At 39.8% G+C, this 21,590-nt stretch overlaps 1 protein-coding gene across 1 annotated transcript in view; it reads left to right on the forward strand.

Annotated features, from left to right (window-relative positions):
• The window catches only part of PHLPP1 (PH domain and leucine rich repeat protein phosphatase 1), a 144,414-nt gene that overhangs the window by 93,553 nt on the left and 29,271 nt on the right, over positions 1–21,590 (forward strand). The window contains 6 exon segments of the mRNA XM_055800817.1: positions 1,911–2,077; positions 13,202–13,348; positions 13,902–14,132; positions 16,127–16,329; positions 17,997–18,057; positions 19,897–19,992. Of these exon segments, the coding sequence (XP_055656792.1) occupies positions 1,911–2,077; positions 13,202–13,348; positions 13,902–14,132; positions 16,127–16,329; positions 17,997–18,057; positions 19,897–19,992 (905 nt within the window).

The following is a 21,590-nucleotide window of genomic DNA, read 5'->3' on the forward strand; positions in this document are numbered from 1 at the left end:
GCACTGCTGGGTTGCTTTTTACTATTCACATTACATTCCAAACAAGTAGTTGGAGCAACAGTGTATGTAAGCATTATACCTGAAATTTCACATTATCCTTTTTAATTTAGCGGGCATCAGTGCTTTTTCATCTCTTGTGTTTTCAGTGTGATGAGAACTGTACCGTACCAGGCAGGTTCTGGCACCGTAAGGAGGCTGAATACCTAGCTTTCAGAAGTGACTCCTCAGAATAGCCTGTGAATAATTTTTGTCTCATACTACAAGGGGAAGAAAAATAGAAGTAACAAAAGGACTGAACTAATTGAGTAACAAAAATTTGAGCATTTTAATGGATGTGGGAGGACTGGATTATTAATGGGCACATTAGAGAAAAACACTGCACCGTCTGTTCCTCTCAAAGCTTATGGCTGTGTTTTTATAATAGAGACTGCTTACCCTGAAGCCTGTGTATCTTGCATTGAAGAGGAAAAAAAGGAAGAAAAAAACTCCTTGGCCTTCCTTTCAGTAGCAAGCTACTTCACTTATGTCAGCAAAACCTGGTGTCTCTAGTTTCAGAGTACTTTATGGCAAGGTCTGTATCTCGGCCCAGAAGGTTGAGTGCTGTCGTCTTCATCAGAGTTCAGAAGCTCTTATAGACAGTCACTGGGCATTGGTTATGAGTTGTTGGGTTTTTTCCTCTTTTTGTCTCTTAGACATAGTGTTTATGCTTCCAGAATCTTAGCATGTGAGGCCAATAAAAGCGCCAATGACAAAACAAAACGCTTCTCTTACAGTGAGCAGCAGACAGATTATGGAACCGTTTGAGCATTGTTTGTGCAGTCCCTGAAGTGTGAAATGGTGAAGTTGTTTGCTGCTTCTCCTTAGACCTAAGCCATGCCTGCTCCAAAATTGCCTCTCATCTGTCTAGCATTTGCATTTGACCCCTCCTCCTTGCCCACCATCACTGTCTGCACTGCCTGGTACTACTGTGTGGTGGTGCTGTGTCAAGTAGCTAGCTCTATGACTCTATGAAAAGGATTTTTTTAATAGAATTGTACAGAAAATATAAGAATTCTACATTGCAGTGTTGTTTTGGGTGGGTTTTGTTTTTAAATAAAGACTAGTAAATAAGTAAAGCAGCAGGATGTAGTTCACCCAGCTGTATCCAAGAGATTTGGTAAGGGGCAGAGTTGCTGTTACTTGCATTTGTTGCCTGTAGGTCTCTGTGGAATGATGCTAGCTATATGTAATGCTAGATGGTATGATTTCCTTAGCCTCTATGGACTGTGTTTGTTCTACCTTCCCCTTTCTATAACAGTGTTAAACCCCCAAGTCTCAGTTTTGTTTTTGTCACCTTTTTATTGCTCTTGGACAGTTTTGTAATTCATTGAGGAGAGACGAGTGCTCAGTGCTTTGCTGCTGTGATACTTTTTTCTCCAGTAAGATATAGATGGGATAACTTTCTTCTGCCATTTAATACCTGCCTTTGACCCTTGAAACTGAGACCAGGTGATGACTGTTACCTCCTCACCTCCACTTGCTTGGCTATACTGACCTGTCGTGCAGCAATATAGAAGACTTGCACTATATTTTTGCTGCTTTTACTTGCTAACTAAAGTTTGTGTCAAATCTCTTATCTTTCTATTCTGGTCATAGAGTATCACAACTTTATTGATGAAAACTAATCCATTTTATGTACTAGTTCGACGAACCTCTGTGCTTTTCCCCCTGCTAGCCATCTGTGGACCTGAAGCAAAGCAAGAGATTATGGCATAACTTGCACTAATGATATAAATGTGTTAGATCAGCTATGTATCCCAAAACTGACTTCTGCTGTGCTTAAGAACAGTTTGTTTTGTGCTAGTAGGGGTGAAAGAGATGTTCTTATTTTATTACAGTATTAATATATTGTTGTACCTCTTGACTTCCAGGTTGCATCACAACGCATAAGCTCAGTGGATCTTTCATGCTGCAGCCTGGAGCACCTGCCTGCCAACCTGTTTTATAGCCAAGACCTCACTCATCTCAACTTAAAGCAGAACTTCCTGAGGCTAAACCCTAGCCCATCCACAAGTAGAGCACTTAGTGAATTACAAAGGTAAAGTAACGCGGTTCTACTGGTCTTGCTCTGCCCTTGGAGCCAATGGACTACTGGTTTGCAGGAACTTTCCTAAAAAATTACTACCTGGCTCTTGTTGGAGGATTGGCCTGCTGTAATGCTTCAAAAATCGGTTAACTCTGCATGTTAGAAACAGATTAGATTTCATAAGAAACTTTGTTTTTCTTGTAAATAGAAGGCTATTTTCAATCTAAAATGCAGTTTTCAGAAAACATTGTTTTTATCTACCTACTGAGGCCAGACTAGTTCTTCAATTTTTGACTCAGGTGAGTGAGTATGAGTTGGTAAGCTGCCCATCAAAGGGATAGTCTAGGTAGGAACAGTACTGCGTGTGACTTGTCTTAGCAGTTTTTTGTTACCCCCAAAGCAAAGAAAGCCCTGATTTAATAAATTCAGTCCGATTCCTGTTCCATTTCTGCTCTGCTCAGTCCTAATCCTTCTATCCTAGTAACTGTGACCTTCCAGTTCTTTTCACTGCAGCTCACCTAAGAATGTAACAAATAGGTAGAGCGCGGCACAGTTGGTGATCTGGATGATTCAATGTATGTGTTGTGTCCTGTGGAATGAGGACATACATCTTTCTGTATTCGGAAAGGTGAATGCTTCCATACTGACCACAAAACTATGACTTTAATTTCAGTGGTAACTGAATTGCAGAGTACCTCAGGATTATATTTGTGGATGGACCTGTTCAAATGAAATGTTTTAAACCACATTTCTAAATCCCTTCCTCTTTGAAAAACAACCGAAAAATACAAGATGGGTTGTGCAGGCTGTTGTATTTGTGTGTAATTCCAATTTTGTTCTGGAAAACCAAAAAATTTGGCATAATGGAAGATGAATGAACCCAACAGGTCTGCTTCACAAACAAAGCAGGCAGTGATTCCAAGAGCTTATGAACGCAGTCTGGAGAGGAATACTAGCTTAAATGTTCTGTGAATGTCCTTATAGGTCTCCAGAGAGCAAGTGGAATTTTAACACGTTAGGTGATGGAACGTGGACAAATTATGAATGTTTTTCATTTTAAATGATTTTTTTATCATTTTTCCTTTTTAAATATCAGAAAGTGTACAGGAGATACTTGGTTATATTTTGTCCATGTACATAACACCTAATTCTGTTTGGGATTAGAAAGCATTTATAAATAATGCGCTGGGTAACATTCATTATCTGTTTAATGTTCTTTTCGTACTGCAATTGTAGGAACAGCTGAAGAGTCTTGCTGGAAGTTAATAAACTGTTAAAATTTTTCTCACTAATGTGAGCCTGAACATGCAAGAGTGAAAACAGTTCAGGTGACCAAATAAAAGCTCTCCTGTTGAATGAGATTCTGAATCAGGAAAATCCTGGAGAAGTGGCCTGTACCCAAGGTGGTGCAAAACTGGTTGTCTCATTCTTCTGAGAACTGGTGCTGTTCTGTCAGGAAAGAATGGTCTGCTCTGCCTCCGTTGCTTTGAGATTGTCAAGAAGGTACAGGGAATGTCTGTGAACTTCTGCAGCAAAAAAATGAATGATTAGGAAGGTTACACAGCACTGTTTCAGTGGGTCAGAGCCAGTGCCTCGTGAACTCCTGCCCTTTGGCGCTGACCTTCCCTTTGCACAGGTGGCATCACCCAGGTTGTGCGTAGCTGGAAGCTGCTGTGGCTGTTCCCATTGATGAGCCAGTGGAAAGGGCTGTGTGAGGTGGTAGTTCCTGCCGAGGGTTAGCAAGAGCAGTGCCCCATCAGTTATGTTTTGCCTCCCAACAGCAGCAAAAGCATGGCCCTGGCCCTGGAATGCTCTCCCATGCCATGCTCCTTCCTTCCCTGAGAAACGCATTGCTGGCTTCTCCTCCTGAGGGTGGGAAAACTTGGGTTTTACTTGTGCAGCAAAAAAACATTTCAACCAGCTCAACTGCTACTGTAAGTCTGCTTTTCTGTAGTGAGTAAATACACAAATACCTAGCAAGAAGGGAACACTGTATCTTTTTGAAATTATTAGTGAATCCCAGCATGAAATCATGTGCAAAGTAAGGGAAGTTCAGTCATTCCTGGGAACACAGGTTGTTATTTGTCTGATATTTTATTTTTGTTTCTTTTTAATCCAATTTCATAAAACCATTTTCACATCTTTTGGGGGTTACATGAGGTAAAACTTGACTGGATAAACCAAAAGACTTCTTTTTTGTTTGCCCATGTTCTTTCAAACCACTGCAAAGCAAGTACAAAATCTCTGCTGTTCAGGTTTGGTACTGTTGGCTTTTATACCAAATTCTCAATTGCTAAATTGCAGCCACACACAGGGCATGGCACTAGTAAATCAAGCCCAGCAGTATTTTAGGCTCCAAAATAACCATGTGCTTGGATGTTGTGAACAAAATGTATTGGCATTTGTATGCTTACCCTTCCTGGTACAATTTTCAATTAAAATCTGGTTAGCAAGGCAGTCTAGGAAAATTTGTCTTGCTATAAGCAGCTCTTGGTGCTAGCTGTTCCTCTTAATAAATCACTTTAGATGGTAATTTAATAAATACTCATGAATGCTGGATTTCAAAACAAGGAGGTAGATCAAAGACAGAAGAAAATACCAAATTTTCAGCTACCCACCAAGCAGATTTACAAGCAGCTGGGTCATAGTAATGGGATGCTGACATATGCACTGACTTGGCAGGTAGAGTCAGGAATGAATTGGGAAAAACCCAAGAATTCCTACTTTTGCTTATGCAGTTATTTCTTTCAGTTGTTAAAATGTGATTTATTGCATTTCTGAATAAAATATTTAGTCCTTCTCAATGCATGGCAGGTCTCCATTTTGGGAACTAACCTGCTCATAGCATGTGAAGGTTTACAGAGGTGTAGATGCACTTTTTTTCCTGGGAGCTACACTTTCACTTGCTTTACTATCCACTTAAACTTGTGTTAAGTTCTCTTACTGCAGCTGTGAACTTCTGTAACTGAACTGTCTGAATGTTGAAAGGTATGTACAGCTACCTGTATTTTTTTCCTACTTACTGGGCAATACGTACTTCATACTATGTATAAAAGTAGGCAGTCTGAAAATTCATCTGTGTTAAAAAAAAAAAAAAAACAACCCACAGCAAACATTTGATACTTGTTCTCCCTCATAGTAGCTTTTAAAGTTATTGGAAAGGGTGTTTTTCTTTTAGGGGAGAGAGGAGATTCCCTAGCTGAAAGATTGTCCAGCTGTTGCAGTACTGGAAGCAGTGGACGTGTGTTGTGACAGTATCCCCATTTGAGTCAGAATTTGCCTTTATGCCTTGGTGTTTTAGCCCCTGTACACTGCAAGTGGAGCAACTGAAGACATTCTGTTGTCTTTAGTTGTCAGAAATGTTATTGCTTACACTCTTTGGATGTTGGTTGGTGGATTTTTTTTTAATTATTTTTTTTTAAACCATAAAGTTGAGATTTATATGTACACTGTGTTCCCAAACCTCACTTTCCCCTTATCTACAATGCAACATCACAGCTCTTGTTCTGAAGTGCAAACAAGAGTTCAGGCTTACTAAATTTGCAGAGTACTATTGCTCTACGTTTGAAGCAAATGAATAAACTGTAGTCCTTATTTACTGTTGCTCTGCTTCACTGGGCTAAGCACCCCTTTATAGTTATATGTCATTGTTTCAGTCATTGCCGTTGGAAAAAACTGTTGGCATCGAGAATACTGTTTGTTAATATTGAAAATTAAGTTGTCAGTATGTGGATTTTTAATGTAAGCCTGTTTCAGATTTAGAAAGAGAGAAAGGAAAAAGTGGGAGTGTAATAAGCCACAAAGTTTCTTTTAATGATAAACAGCGATGCTGCCAATTTTATCTGAAGAATAAGTTGTTACTCCAGTTGTTGTTGTTAATTATTAGCAGTAATTATATGGATTTTTATCTCAAGATCAGTTGGTATCTTTTCTCTCCCAAAGCCTCTTTAGAAATTAACTGCCTTCCCTGGCATCTCAGCTGAAATTCTTCTGGGCTAGTGGCAATAAGTTGAAGTTACATCTATAGTGTATGAGAAGGCTAGAGGACTCTGAGATATTGATGCAAGTGGGTTTTGAAATCCCTTGCTACTTCCAACTGTAGGATAGCTGTTCTTAGATGAAACCCCAGAATTTAGGGGGGATCCTCAAGGTAATCCCTCCTTATGAACTCAATGTGCAGTATGTAGGCAATTCAAAACACACTGATTGCTCAGAGAACACTTTAGGTTCCCAGACAGCTTTAAAAAATAGGGGGACCAGTATCAGCAACCCAACTGGCATGAACACAGTAGACAAGCTTGCTACATGTGGTGGTGAGAACCTACCTTGTCCCTAGAGATTGAGGAGCAGGGAAGAAAGTCTCTAGCCTGCCACTTGGTCTCAAAGTTCATTGAAGTGCTCCTTCACTTTATTATAATATATAAAATATATATGTTACTATATTATAAAATATTATTGCTTTTAGTGTATGAAACTGAGGTTAGTGAAGAAAATTGGATGGATTAATGACATGCCAAATACACATCTTCCCCCTTGCCAGGCCCCACAGGGTACTGCCAGTAGACACAGTGGAAAAGATTCGAGCTTTCTCTTTTTTGTTGTTGTTCTTGTTTGTTTGTTTTGTGGGTTTTGTTTGTGTGTTTGGGGTGGGGGTTTTTTGTTTTATTTTGGGGTGTGAGGGGGTTAGGATGCTCTTCTGGAAACGAATTTGCTTCTAAATGCATGCATTCATTGAAGTTATTTAAATTAATCCAGCTAGCATGGGGAGTATGCTACCACAAAGAATGGAGTGCCCCTGCATGCTCCACAGTGTGGGAAGGTGCTGGGAGCTTTCTCTCACACTCTAATGGTCTCAGAGCCAGGGAACCTTTTATACTTGTTTCTCCTCTTTCACTTGAAGCTGAAGACTGAAGCATAGCCATCTAAGCAGTAGGGCAAGAAGGAGAAGTTGGCATGATATTGACAACCAGAGGTCTACTAGTAACAAACTCTGTGTAGTGTTTGCTGTATTCTGGTGCTATATTTCCTCAGCTCAGTAGCCTTGGCATATTTTTTTTCTCTATTTATAATACTAAAGACCACACTTGAAATATGATTTTTATGTCACTTCGCTACTTTTGTTCTATTTGGTTTGTAAAGGTGTTGAAGGAAGGAAGGTTTGGTTTTGTTAGTGCATTTTTCCAAGTCTTCATGACTGGTTGTGTTTTACATAGCTCCTGTCTGTGTACCTTTCTGAACTCAAGAAAGTACCCTCATGTGAATACTCGGTAAAAGTCAGTGACATTTGATTAAAGAAAAATAAATTGCAAAATCAAGTTGCTACAAGTGACTGAGTGGGGAAGGTTGCAAAATCCATTTAATGCCTGAAACACATTGGATTTTTTTGATTGTTTAAATTGGAGTAGTGAACTTCTTAGTAGTGGTAGTAGAATAGATGGCACTAGCAAATATGCTGTAAAATAGCATTTTTAAAAATAGTATAGTCTAAAAATAGAAATTGCAGTTAATAACTGGGCTCAGTTTAGTGGAACTATTAGGCTAAGTATAGCAGTATCTCTTTTAAATAATACTTCAAAAAGTGGTGAACATACTTACAGAATCCAGTTATTGTGTATCAGCCTACTCTTGCTTGTCCGTTGCCTTCTGATGTGGCTTCTGAAGTAAGGGGTTTCTCTTCATGTGTTTAAACATGTTTCAGTTTAGAAGCCCACTGCTAGCTAATGCTCATGTATTTCAAATATGGATTTCCAGTATAGAGAAGGAGAATGTATTTTCACATTTTCCTAGGAATTCTGTTCTTTCTCTGAGGACATTCTTTCCCTGCTAATGAAGCAGTGTGCGCTAGGTGTGGGCAGAGAATGAGAACTGCAAAGTATAGTAACAGAGGTTCACATTATTTTCACTTAACAAAACATACATTTTCTTTTTCTTGTCTTTATAAAACAAGAGTAAGTCTTCTTACCAACTATGTAATAGAATAAAAGCTTTATTGTTGTTTTAAGTTTGCAGGTGGTCTGAATTTAACTTAACATCTGTGATTATTTGTATTTTGAAAAATAATTGCCTAGATCTAAAGTCATTCCTATCTGTGCAGTGCAGTCTCTTTTTTTCCTTTATTTTTTTCTTTTTAATGCAGTCTACTAATTAATTTTGGCATAGAGACTCAGGTCTGTATGCCACAATTGTTGTGCCTTTTATAGTTTAAAATCTGAGTGGAGGGGAGAGATATCAGGATGACTGTTGCTGGTGTGTTTGCATAAAAGGTGGTGAAGATACCAAAACTGCAGCTATTAGTCTGCTTTTTTCTTTCTTTTTCTTTTTCCCACATGAGATTTAAGAAAGGAGGAAGGAAATAAAAATTCAGATTAAACTATGTTTTCATTTATTCATTCGGCTAACGGAGAAATCAATAATTAATGGGTGAATTTGTCCAAGTTTCTTCTGACTTGACCAGACCAGCTTAGTGACCCTTTTTCCTGAGGTGACTTTACTCCACCTGTATTTGTGTGGTGCGACATGAGCTACTTCTTTTCTGAATGAACAGGAGTCTTGTCCAGAGAAACAGAGTGGAAAACACCAGCAGAGCTCCTTGTTCCTCCTCTCTGTACTATCTACTGAAAAGCCTTTCATGCCCAAGGTGGGCAGGGCTGCTATTGACCTCAGTTAGGTAAAGCCTTCACCGGCAGCATCCAAGTCACTCTCCCTAGCTGTTGCAGAAACAGTCTACCTCGATTCAGCTCTCTCGACAAATTTAGCAGGGCAAAGAGGGCTGGAATAGTTCATTTTAATTGCCGAACTAATTTAAGGATTTTACAATGACTTCCCTTTCTGGGAAGGGAAATGCTATGACAGTATTTCTGGCGCTAAGCTAGCTGCTCACTTAGGCAATAAGGCTATTGATGGGAAATCTGATGCAACTGCAAAAAGGCAGTAAATTGGACCTTTTATTTCCAAGGAGGAAATTGGTGTGTCGGGTTTATATGGAAATTCTCTTCATGATTAAGTTAGTGGCCGAAGTAGCTGGCATTCATGAAGGTAGCAAGTTGTAGTTCAGTTCCAACACTCGTCGCAGTGCTGCTAGGCAAGTGCCATCGATCTGTCGGGAATGCTGCTGAAGCTGAGGGATGGTCATGCTACTGCTTGAAATGCCGCTACAGTCCAAATAGTGGAGATAGTATTGGGAAAGTGATTGTTTTCCTTAAACTGAGTCCCTTATTAAGCCATGTCTTCTGTTTTGAGTGTAGTAAAATACTGCTTTTTAATTGCTTTTGGTAAGAGCAGGGCAGGACTGGTTTTGTCAGATGAGTCTGTTACACTGTCATTTCAATGATGGTGTATGGCCAATCCAATATACTATTCCTCCTGCTCCAAACACAGTGAAACATATATGCTGTACTATGTAATGGAAATTTCTCTGCTGTGCACATCGGGTAGATCTGAATTTGAAATTAGCACATCAGTTCATTTTTGCTGTAGATACAAACTTCTCCTATTAGTCCCTCTCGTCATTTTGCACATGTCAAACTAAAGCCATTCCTGAAGTGGCAGCTTCAGGATTAAGTAAGTGGAGATTTTTTTGGCTCAATTATGGCAATTAGTGTTCGGTTGTATTGCATGTTTAAACTCAAGGCTTGACATGTCAGCATTTTGCTCTAGTTTGAAGTAGGGCTGGTTTTGGTCAGAGTAGTGAGTGTTTATGTATTGTTCATTACAATAGAAAGCTCAATGAACATAGTGTGTTGTGAGAGGCTGTGCTTCAGGTTGGCTTTTTTGAACCAATAACATAGTCTAGAGTGAAGGAAGGAGGGAAAAGAGGAAGGAAAGCATATATATGGACTTGATACAAGGTTATTACATTGTCATGCCTCAAACGAGCAACGTTGTGCCTTTTCTTCTTTCTAACAATGCCATGGGGGCAGCGTCAATTATGTGCCTGTGCTTCAGGTAGGAATAAAGATTTGGGTGCAAGAAAACAGCAAAGACGTTGCTCTGTAAAATCTTATTTAAAGCCTGACACTGTGTAAACTGAGTAATAGAAAACTTGAGCATGTAAAATACTTCTACTTTATTTATATTGATGCTACAAATGATACTGGTGCTACTGACTGTAAATCTATCTAGATGTAAGAAACACTGTAAACAGTTAAGCATTTTAAATGTGCAGCATGGCAGTACTCCATAATGGAAGTGCACCAACCCATCTGTGATGTGGATGGTGGGAAGTGAGTGGCCAAAGCTTTAGAGGTAGACTTAGGTCTTAACTTTGAGCAAATGCCTGCTAGTTTGACTTGGTAATGTTCTGTATTTGACAGTGCTCCATTAGAAGAAATGTGACTGTAGCATTTCACAAACAAACATGTTTACAAAGGAGGGAAGACAGTATCTCTTTCCTGCCGGTTGTTTTAAATTAATCTCTTTAACTAAACGTATGGTGTCTGTCTTTCAGCTTTTCTTTAAATGTCATTTATCAATGAACTCTCCTTTGTGGATTATTTGACATACGCGTACATGTGCATTTTCAGCTTCTGTATGAGTATATCCAACACTGGATGTACTACTCCCCTTACATACTGTATAGACCTGTTAACAAGTTCAGTTGGTGCTCTTAGTAACTGGATTACTTGCAGAAGGCCCTTAATAAGCACACAGTAAAACATACAGTAGGGTAGCAGAGATGTAATCCCAGATACATATGGGGTGGGGGGGCTAGGGTTTTGTCTCCCTGTCTTTGACCTATGACAATTATACACAACAAGTATGTGTGCAGAAAATCCTGAAGCTGACCACCGCATTGGAGTTAGTTGCTGTATTCCATAGCTTTCTTCACCTCCTCGCCCCCCTCCCCCACTCCAGCCCTCTTTCCTCTGTGTATTAGCTTGATCTTCTGTAAATTTATCTTAAGATTTTATTTGGGGTCTTACAGTAGATTGTAGTTTTCACTTGTTTAGTGGGCAGAACTGAGACACTTCTTCTGAGACTCCACAGCAGTACAGGTAAAGGCTGTAGCCTCGGTGTTGATTATTAAATGAGTTAATTCGTTTTTCATGGTTGACTTAAATTTGAATGGTTGCATTTCAATTTTTCCAGCAACTTAGTTATTTTTTAAACTTCCTGTCATCACTAGTATTTTGCACTTACCTAAATACTGAAAAAAAATATCTAATTTCTAAAGACTGCAGAGTCCGCTACTTAGAGCACTCTTGTTTGTATTTGCAGTTGACTTTGAGGAAGATGTGGGACAGCTGTTCCACCACAGAATCACTCCAAGTTTCAAGTATATCTGTGGCCCAAATCTACTCTTAAAGATAAATGTAAGATTGTGCATTTTAGTTCTAGGTTTGAGATTTTTAAGCTTTTTCTCTCAAAAGAGAGGAATATAAAAGTATAGTGTTTAAATTGTGCTACTTTTTTTTTTTTTTCCCTGGCTAGTAGGTCTTATTAACATCAGCTGGCTAACCCTAGCCTCCTTTTTATTTTACAGTTCACCCTCTAGAGATATATTAGTCATTGTTTCTGCACAGTAGCATTTTTTTCCCTGGAGCAGTAATTTGATTGCAAGATTTCATTTAGTCTCCATCTAACTCTGATCCAAACTTCTGCCTCCAGCATGGCACAGGGTGTTCAAAATCTGTGTTAACTCTGGCCATGATTTTTCCGGGTTTTTTCTTCTGCCATCTTTGCACCAAAATACCGGTAGAGAGCACAGCATTCCCTTGCTTGCTGCAAGCCTGTGTAAATGTTAAGTATGTTTACAGCCTGTCTTTTGGTGTAAAATCCACACTTCAATTACAACCCCCATTGAAATACAATACAAAGGCGCTACTTACATTTTCATATTGAGGTTTAGTCAGTGACATGAGTTTTTGATTTAGGCAATACTAAAGGTGTGTGCTGGTTGATTGCAGAGGCTGGTAAGTATTTTTAAGAGTCTTTTGATGTTAAAACTCTTTAACCTTTTAATGCTTGATGTGATTTCTGTCCGTGTTTTCTGGTTGGGGAAGACAAAGTGCTTTGAGGTAAGAATGTGCTGGGCCAGCGTGGAGGCTGTGGATGCGCTGGCACATGCTGTCAGAGATTACTTTCGTGTGGAATAGCAGTGTCCATAGGTGCAGTTTTGCTTCCATCAGCGTGTTATATAAAAGCCTGCTCGCACAAAATAAAGGACTTGAGTCTTAAAAAAAGGAAAATGAAGTCCAAATAAAATGTCCTGGTGTAAACCATGCCAGAAAAGAAACTTCCTCCCATCTATCAGAATCTGACACAGATCTTTTCATTCATCCTTTTTACTTGCCTTTAGGCATACCTCCCAGTGGTTGTTAGGCAACCATAATAATGTTGCTGAACATGCAGGCTGGCTAATTGGATTGTCCCCTTCTTTGGTTTTTTTTTTTTGTTCAAACAGTCTTGATCATCTTTAATAAGGCAAACACATGCAAGTTGCTTCATTGGCTGATGTGATAAATCAAGGGGCTTTTAAGAGTTTCTTGACACGGCAAGGACAAAATTTTGAAATCTCTGTGAGCTTTGACATTGTACTTAATCGAGAGCATAAGAATTTGCCTCTGTCACTACAGAAGTCTTGCTAAATTCTGCTTTAATTCAGCACATTTCCCAGTTGTATTCAAACCAGCCTATCCTAATGAGAAATTTTGGTTGAAAGGCAGTATCTACTCACATGAATGGAGCTGAGCTGCACCACAAAAATTTACTGTTCAAACAGGCTGAGAATTTCCTGCACCTTGTAACCAGTGTCACTAGGATAGTCTTATTAGCAAGAAATGTGTTCAGAAAAATAGCAGTGCTTTAGTACAGCGTGAGATGGCACAGAAGAAATTACATATATCATAAGGATGGCAAGGGTTTTGTTTGTTAGGCTCATAGGAGAATATATTTAGCGTGTTATTCAGGAGGGCTTGTTTCTCTATGCCATCTTAACATGAGTATACCCTTGCAAGTGGTGTTGAACTTGAGCGTCTACTCGTTTCCCCGGTTATTCTGGGTACATAAACTAAAATTGCATGTGGTTTGTATTTACATAACCAAACTTACCTTGTATTAACTATTGCAAGGCAACATGGTGTGGTTTATGATACGCTTATTTGCCCTCTTTATTTTTTTTTTCTTATCTCATTGTAGATTCACCAAGTTGAAGAGCCTTAATCTTTCCAATAATAATTTAGGAGACTTCCCACTGGCAGTCTGCAGCATCGCAACCCTGACTGAACTCAACGTGTCCTGCAATGCCCTCAGAAGTGTTCCAGCAGTTGTAGGCGAGATGCACAAGCAAGTACTTTCTTAAAACTTTGTGTACACAGCCTGATAATAAAGGCAATAAGCAGTTTCATGACTCTATACATAATCTGGCTATAAGAAACATTTTAAACTCACTGGGTTTTGTCAGAGCATACTGGCTTAAGATCTGTGTGGAAAAAGTTGTGAGCTGTTGATGGAGGGAAAGCACACTTAGTGTCTTGAAGCTCTTCCAGACCCCAGCATTTGACACAAGGGTCATCTTCACAATGAAGAAAATGTTTCAACCTCCTTGCTCATGTGCTTCAGCCATCACATTGTTGCAATTCTGGAGATGTTTGAAGATAGGATACAACTGTCTTAACACAGCCTATGTTTCATAGTTGCTAACGTTTTTAATTGTTTGATCGGTATCTTCTGTAGCAGATGTTAAAGCCTTACTCATTAACATTTTTCTTTCTTCTGCCCTTTTGTACATTTTAAGTCACTGTAATTGTGGCAGATTTGTGTATTTGTAGGAAGGAAATGTGATTTAACAGGTCACTCACTGTCTTCACTCTCCCTTCCCCTCCCCTGCTTTTAATAGCTTGCAGACATTTTTGCTGGATGGCAACTTTCTTCAGTCCCTTCCTGATGAGTTGGAGCATATGCATCAGCTCAGCTACGTGAGTCTGTCCTTCAATGAGTTTACCAGCATTCCAGGGGTTCTGGAGAAGCTGAATGCCATGGATAAGCTCTGTATGTCAGGAAATTGCATGGATACCCTGAATCTGCAGGTGTTAAAAAGGATGCCTCATATTAAACATGTGGATCTAAGGTAGGTGTTTGGAAAAGTGGAAAAATAAGTGGGTCTAAATTATTGGTTGAAAAGGTTTCTCTTTGGCTGCCAGAATTGCCCCCAGGTAGGAATCTATTGTGTTAGTCCATCAAACCATGTTTCTGGTGGTGTTGTGTAACTCACAGCACTTGTCCGTGACTTAGCATTCTTCTTTGAAGAAGAGATAGCATTTAGGGAGATCGATAGATAAGGAAATGAGTTTGGGGGAAAATTAATATTTACACTGAAAGATCAAACAAAACAAGGCCTGGGACACTAGTGATTCCTGCAGTTCTTGTTGCTGCAGTGTTAATGTAATATAAATGATAGTCCCTGACCTAAAAAAGCTTCTGTCTGAAATGTTACAGATGTGTGGGATGGAGAAAAGGGCAGTGAAGGTGAAAGGACAAAACCAGATATTTTAATATTTCTTGGTATGTTAAAAAGCCTAGTCCACCATAAGTAATGTTATTTTATTGTTGCGCTCAGCAGAGTCTAAACAGATCCTTGTTATAAATGACTCCGGTATGAGGTGGTTCTTTATTCTTACAGTCTCTGGGCAAGCTAGCTTCTGCAGTCAGCTGGGCAAGGCTCAGTTCAGAGCCTGGACCATGAGGTCAAAACAACGATGAATTTTGGAACCATTTAGTTAAGCTATTCAAGCTAAAACTTAGTGTGCCGTACTGCCGTGTAGCTGTCAGACTTTGCAATCAAGAAAGAGTCAGCATAAGAAAACAGCTAAAATAGATGGATGACTTCTGAAGTGGTTATGGTGGTGTTAAAATATGCCTGTGTGTTCATATGTACACCAAAAGCGCATAAATAAATAAATTGGCCTCAGAGCAGAGGCACTGTGGCTAAGCTGGCTCCAAGTTCCAGCCCTGTCATTGTCTGCCGCATCCCGTCTGCACTGAGCAGTGAACAGTGGCTCTTTGTAACGCTACCTGCAGTAGTAAATGTCGAACATATTTGTAAACTGTACTTGCTGCACAGTGAAGTGCTTTGCTTTAGTGAAATCGGAAGGAAGCACTGCTTGTAAATTGAAAACAGCAAAAGTAGGCGGTGGTGTTGGAGGGGACATATTACCCATTCTCTTCTAACTGGAAAATGTAGCTACTCTGAAAATACAACTGTTACACAGAGGGCAACTCTTCAAAAGCAACAGTAACAGCAGAAGCGTAGGCATTTGCCCTTGTCCTCACTAGGGAGACTTAATGGTCCAGCAGGTGTTGTTATACTGATATTTAGTGTTCTGGTCAGAGCTGGGAATTTGAAACTGAACTCTTTGAGTGCTCTGCGGTCTCCAACATCGCTAGGTTATAGATAATCTCACTCAGCTTCTGGGGAAGTTGTTGAGTATTGGCAGTCAGTGCACAGCGGTGAAGGTGTGATAAAACCGGTTCTCTTTATCTGACAGGCCCACTTCGTCTTGGGTTTTTGCTTTGTTTTCTTTCAACACCTATTTTCAGGTCTCTGAGTTTGCTTGCTGTGGAACACAGTAACACAAGAGGCGAATATATGGGAATTCATGAATCTCAATTTGGCCTTTCAATAAGGCAAGAGACTCCAATATCTGCAGGCCACTTGTGTCTGCCAGGCTTTTCAGCAGATGCTCATGATAGGCCAGCAGGAACTATAGAGGTTTTGTTCTTTTTCAAACTGTCAGGCACAAATAAAAGCCAGATTATCTTTTATTTTTATAGACACAATAACAGTAATACTTACCTTCTTGCAGAGCTTTTTATCAGTAGATTTCAGAGTAGTTTAGAAAAGAGCTTGGTGGTGTCTTTCCTTTGTCATAATGGATAAAACAACAGAGTGGATCTATCCATCTTTTAAAATACCATAACAAAGGCAAAAGTATTTAAAATCAGCCTTGATCAGAACTTGGAGGCATCCATTCATGAGCTGTTGTGCAACTGATTGTAGAGTGAGCATTGGTTTGTCAGCAGGAGCCTACGTAACTACACTTAATCTCCCTTTTTGTCTGCAAGATTGAATTCAATTAGGAGATTGGAGGCCGATGACACAGATTTTCTGCATCATGTGACCCAACTGGATCTCAGAGACAACAAACTTGGGGAGCTGGATGCAACGGTTTTTAACAACGTTGAAGTGTTACACTGTGAACGGAATCAACTGGTAACCCTCAAAATCAGTGGATATTTTCTCAAGGCGCTGTACGCTTCCTCGAATGGTAAGGGCGTTTTCAGGGCAGCTGTGGTGGTGTCATCTGACTTCTGGTTTCATACCTGGTTCTCTGTAGGATGCTTGTGGAGAGCAGTGCATGTGATGAGGAGCAAGCAGGAGGCTCTTGACATGACCCTTGGATAAAAGTTACATGTGCTGTGCTTGCTGGCAGTTCTGAGCTTCAGAAGTGACTTTCAAATAACACTGGACTACTGATTTGGAGGTCTCAAAACTATGAAAATCTTGGAATTTGAGTCGAAATTCCTTTCTATGTCAGCAGGGAGGAGTCTTTAAGTTGTCAATTCTTTAGGTTATATTCATGTGTTGCTTTAATAAGGCGAATAAGGAATTCATTGCTCCTCCCTAGAGTTGAGAAAGTTTGAACAAGTGGCCATTTGTGAGACAAAGGAAGACAATGTGTATATATATATATATATATATATATATATATATATATATATATTTGCTACTACCTCTAGCTGCTTACTCTGGCCACAAAACTACAAAATCTATAATGAGTTAACTTCATTTGTATTTGATAATAAAATAATGCAGCCTTTTCCAGTTGAATAACTCCTGTGTTCCATGAGCAGGATTTGTTTGACCTGTCTCTGGAAGCCACTATTACTTAAAATACTTGGTTTTCCACCACCATTCTTATTATTTGGGTTAGTTTTTTATGGAATAAACAAAATGCACAGTCAGAGAGCTGTGGATTTCATGAACAGGCCGAACTGCCTTTAAAAGGCTGTCATCTTAATGATATCCAAGCCTGTGCCTTCATGAAGTATTCATGCCAGGATCTTTGTAGCTGAGAAAAGTTAACATAATCTGAGCATGTGCTGTGCAATGTGAGCTGAGAAACCAAGTCAACCTGTATCTTGCAGTCAACGGCATTTGCTCTTGCTGTTCCTCCTGGCTATCCTCTCTTTGCACCCTCAGCCACCTTGGTTTAGCCTCATCTTCCAAAGGGACCGTGATGCTTGTTACACTTTCACTTTAGTGGATTTTCTGTAGGCTTAAATAAATGTGTGCTGGTTTTGTTTCAACCCTAATGCTAAGCATTACCTACCTAAAGCCCTTAAGATATGAAGTATTATTGAAGCAATCAAAATATAACATTAGTAGCAGTAGCTGAGATGCTGGAAAGGTCAGTAAGGCTGCTTCCAACCAGGAACTCCACAGGCATGCAAACGCTTGTGTAATGTGTTGACAGACTCTGGATCTTGCCATGACCTGGAAGACTCCAGGGTATTCTGTAGCTTGCTGTTCTTGAGTGGGGAATCTCCCTTCCTGTGCCTGTACCGTTAGTGACCAGTAGAAAAAAAAGTAGAGCAGGTTTGTGATTTACTATTCTGGGCAGAGGTGAAGTTAGAGCTCCAGAACAAGAATGGAAAAATGAGAATTTGCCATGAAACATTTAAAAACTTCCAGTTTCTCCTCTCTGGTCTATCACAGCAAGTACAATGTAATACAGCAAATGTGCTCAAAAATAATAAAGAAACAAAATTCAGTTCACAAAGGTCCAGACCCTCAGAAGTCTTTTAGGTTACTGACTTGTGCTGAAATCTCTGGGTGTTAGCTGCTTAAAGTAACTCTTAAGGAACAGCCATTTTAGGTGCAAGTCTTTATCACCACTTTTATTTATATATATATATGTATTTTCTCCCCTAGAACTTGTTCACCTTGATGTGTATCCGGTTCCTAATTGCCTGGCTTATATGGATATTTCTAGGTAAGGTTACGGTTTTTCTTGGGCCTGTAAAACATATGTCAGTGAAGCTTAGGGAAAAATGACATTCACTGATATTTTACTGGGAGTGGGGCCAGGAACTGGACCTTGAGATATGAGAAGACTGATTTTTGCAGTTAGAGGATGGGCTTTTTTGTGCTGGCCAGTTCTTCCCTCTTTCCTTTTTATAGATTTAAATATTTAATTTTTTTAAGTGCTAAAAGTAATTTTTTTTGTAGTTAGAGTTTAAAGATTTATATCTTATAGAGATGGAACATGATGATTCAAACATACACCAATATGAGACATGTACACAAACCCAGCATAGGTTGAAGTTTTATAGTTTGCTCATCAGTTTGGCAGCTCCTGCAGCTCATCGTTGCTCTCTGCAGGCCTGGCTGCAGTTGCCACTTGAATGCATCTGTAAATCTCACCTTAACAAGGGAGGTGGGGTAAGGAAAGAAATGGAAGAGGGGGAGTTCTTTAGTTTGTTTTACAATTTAAGGACTGAATCAGGAAAACACTTTATAGGAGTGCTTAATGTCTGTCTTATTTAAGGAGTTACTCATCTGCATGTTAAGGTGATAATCTCATTCATTAAAAAGCCTGCTTAAAGCACTCCTAAACTGTCAAGGGTAATTGTAACAATTAGCGAGTTAACCTGGGTGAGTGGCCATCAACTTCAAAGTTTCATCAACCTTGAGTTACTTGCATTGTGCACCTAAATGTAACACACAGGTTACATCACACTAAGTGTGATTTATTGAAAAGTGCTCTTTGTAAAGCTGTGTTCTCCATTTAGCTGTAAATGAAATTGGTGCAGAATGCATGATTTTGATCACAAAACCCTTTTTGTGCCTCAGTTCAGTGATGGCATTGTAACTTAACGGGTAGAGTGTCTTTCACTTCTTGCCTGGCTTGGAATTGGGAAATCCGTTCGAGATTGAAAAAGAAGAGATCTGAGGATAAGAGGGGTAGGGTTGCTATTGCATATTTTGGTTAAAGGCTATTGCATGAGTGAACTATAGGATAGAAGCACATGAATGAGCATGAACACTCATTTATGTTTATGCTGTGTAAGGGTCCTATTCCTGGACTTCAGGTCTGTGGGTGCCTGAATATCTGATGCCCAGTTTTGCATCTGTGTGTGCTAACTGTAGTAGTGGTTATGTGAATGCACATGCACACAACCTCCTCCATGTACTTCATGCTGCTAATTTTTCTTTAAGGCAGGGTGCCTTACTGTGCCTAGCTGCAGGTTTTCAGTGCAATATTTGGAAAAACTTCTCTCCAAGACCTTAATTTTTGGAAGAGTTAGTTTCTGTGAAGATAAATGCAAGAAAAGCAAAACTCTTGGCTTTAAAAATATGCCAAAAAAAAAAAAAAGATTTTGCTCTATTCAGTGAGATAGCTGAAAAGTGGTAGAGCAAATTTCATTGAATTTGTGGGGAATTGAAGAGGTGTGTTTCAACTGTGTAGAGCGTGGATATCTTCTAAGGAGTATCTCACAAATTTTTTTCTCCATGGAGAGACTCCTTCATCCTCAGTACTCTGATACCCTTAACACTTCTTCCCTGATAATTTGGAGCTAGCTTTTTGCATTTTCTTAGTGGTTGCACATCTAGGGAGATGCTGTTAGCTTTGTTGCCTCCTCACCCAGGACCTTACTGCACTGGTAGTGCCCTTAGAGAAGGAGGGGTGGCGCACAGTCTTGTAGGAAGCATAATACTATGTAGCAGATTTATTTCCTGCAGGTATCTGTATCTCTTAAGGCTGTATTCTTAATAACATGTACATCTCAGTTATCATTTAGTTACACCTCTTTGTGTTCTTTGTTCATAGAAATCACCTGGAAAACCTGCCTGAGTGGGTATGTGACAGTAGGAAACTGGAGGTGTTGGATGTTGGCCACAATCAGATACGGGAGCTGCCTGCCCGGTGAGTGTTGCAGACCAGTTGCACAATGTGGAACGGGAGAACCAATTCAGAAATAATTGCTGATTCAGTGTTTAGCTTGTTCCAGTGACTGTCAGACTTGTTTTATCTTTCATTTGATTTTATTTTTACCTTGTGGGGTGTCGTCATGCCTCAAGCTTCTACCCAGCCTTTCTTCTTTTACTTTCATGCAGAGAAAGCAATGCCTTTGAACTCCAGGTGGAAGTTTTGAAGCTGTTCATGTGGCTGTTCAGGCAGGAAAGCCCTTCATTTTTAATACTGAATATTAAATATTTACAACCATAACTTTGCATGACAGTTTAGGGATCCAGAACTTGTAACTTCATTTCACTGGTGCCTGGAGACTCCGGTTCACAGCCTTGTTTGAGTGAAAAAGAGTTGAGAGGAGAAGGTAAAGCCTCATCAAGGAAGGAAACTCCTGCAAGTACAGCAATCACCCTCACTACAAAGATGATCTCTTTTCCAGGAGTTTAAACTTAAAATTGATAAATGCAAATGATAGGAAAGCAAGTGAACAGGAAGGAAAATAGAAGTTGAGTTTAAATAATGAGTGGCTCTTGCTAGTTGTTTTTTTTTTTTTCTAGAGGGACCTGTTCCAAGTGAGTATACTGATCAGGTACTGGTATTGAAAATTTCCAAGTCGCTGACTTCACTGGAAGAGAGCTGTCATTCTTGTCTGCTCTGTGCGCTTCAAAAGAGATGTTGTGAAAGAGGGAGAACATACTAGGCACAAAGGGTGAAATTGCGTGGGGATGTGCAGAGCCATTGAAGATTGTAGACAGCTAGTGTATGATGAGTTGTTAAATATTTTCCTTACAGAGCTGTATAGCACAGAAGAGCATCAGAAACCCAAAAGGATAGTTTTGTCTGGGTCACATGAATGTGCCATATGGTGTAAACCAGCAGTTTTAGTGTCAGAAATGGGAAGAGAATAGATTTCAGAAATGTGGGCAGAAAAGGATGTGAGGAGATTTACCAAGCAAACTAACAGGCTAACGTGCAGATGATTAATGCCTCTGGTTTTCCACACAAAGTGAAGCTGTACCTGCTCAGAAGATGGGGGGAGCAAAAGTTCATTTGCCTTTCAGTTGCACTTCATAACAGCAAGGCCTACCAAGGCATACCGGATATCTTTGGGAGATTAATGATTAGCTGAAATTAGGTACAGTCAACATCCCACTTGTCTCTCCCGCCATCTTATCCTTAACCCCAGGAAACAGCTTATCTTTGAAAACTTTTCTTTGTAGTGTGTGTCTAGATAGCTTAGCTCCTAATAAGTCAACTCAGTTTTAAGGCCTGGTTTGAAACACAGGCTTTGAAGTCTGCTAAAGTTAGGGAAATTTAGGTCTGGATTCAAATGCAAATGCCTCAGGGGTATGGACCTACTGTTAAGTATCAGGTAAATGCTAGTGCCCAGCGTGTTCATGTGCACTGCTGTCTGCTTTTTCTTCTAAGCAGAGTAGCACTGAATACCTGTGAAGAGAGTGAGCAGGGCTCTCCCAGGAGGATGCTTGCTGCTCTAACCGCAAATGTTCAAGCCTTGCAGCAGTTTCCTGGAGGGCTGAAGGTTACACCTGATC

Source organism: Falco peregrinus, chromosome 3 (genome assembly GCF_023634155.1).
Source record: "Falco peregrinus isolate bFalPer1 chromosome 3, bFalPer1.pri, whole genome shotgun sequence".
NCBI classification, from domain to species: domain Eukaryota; kingdom Metazoa; phylum Chordata; class Aves; order Falconiformes; family Falconidae; genus Falco; species Falco peregrinus.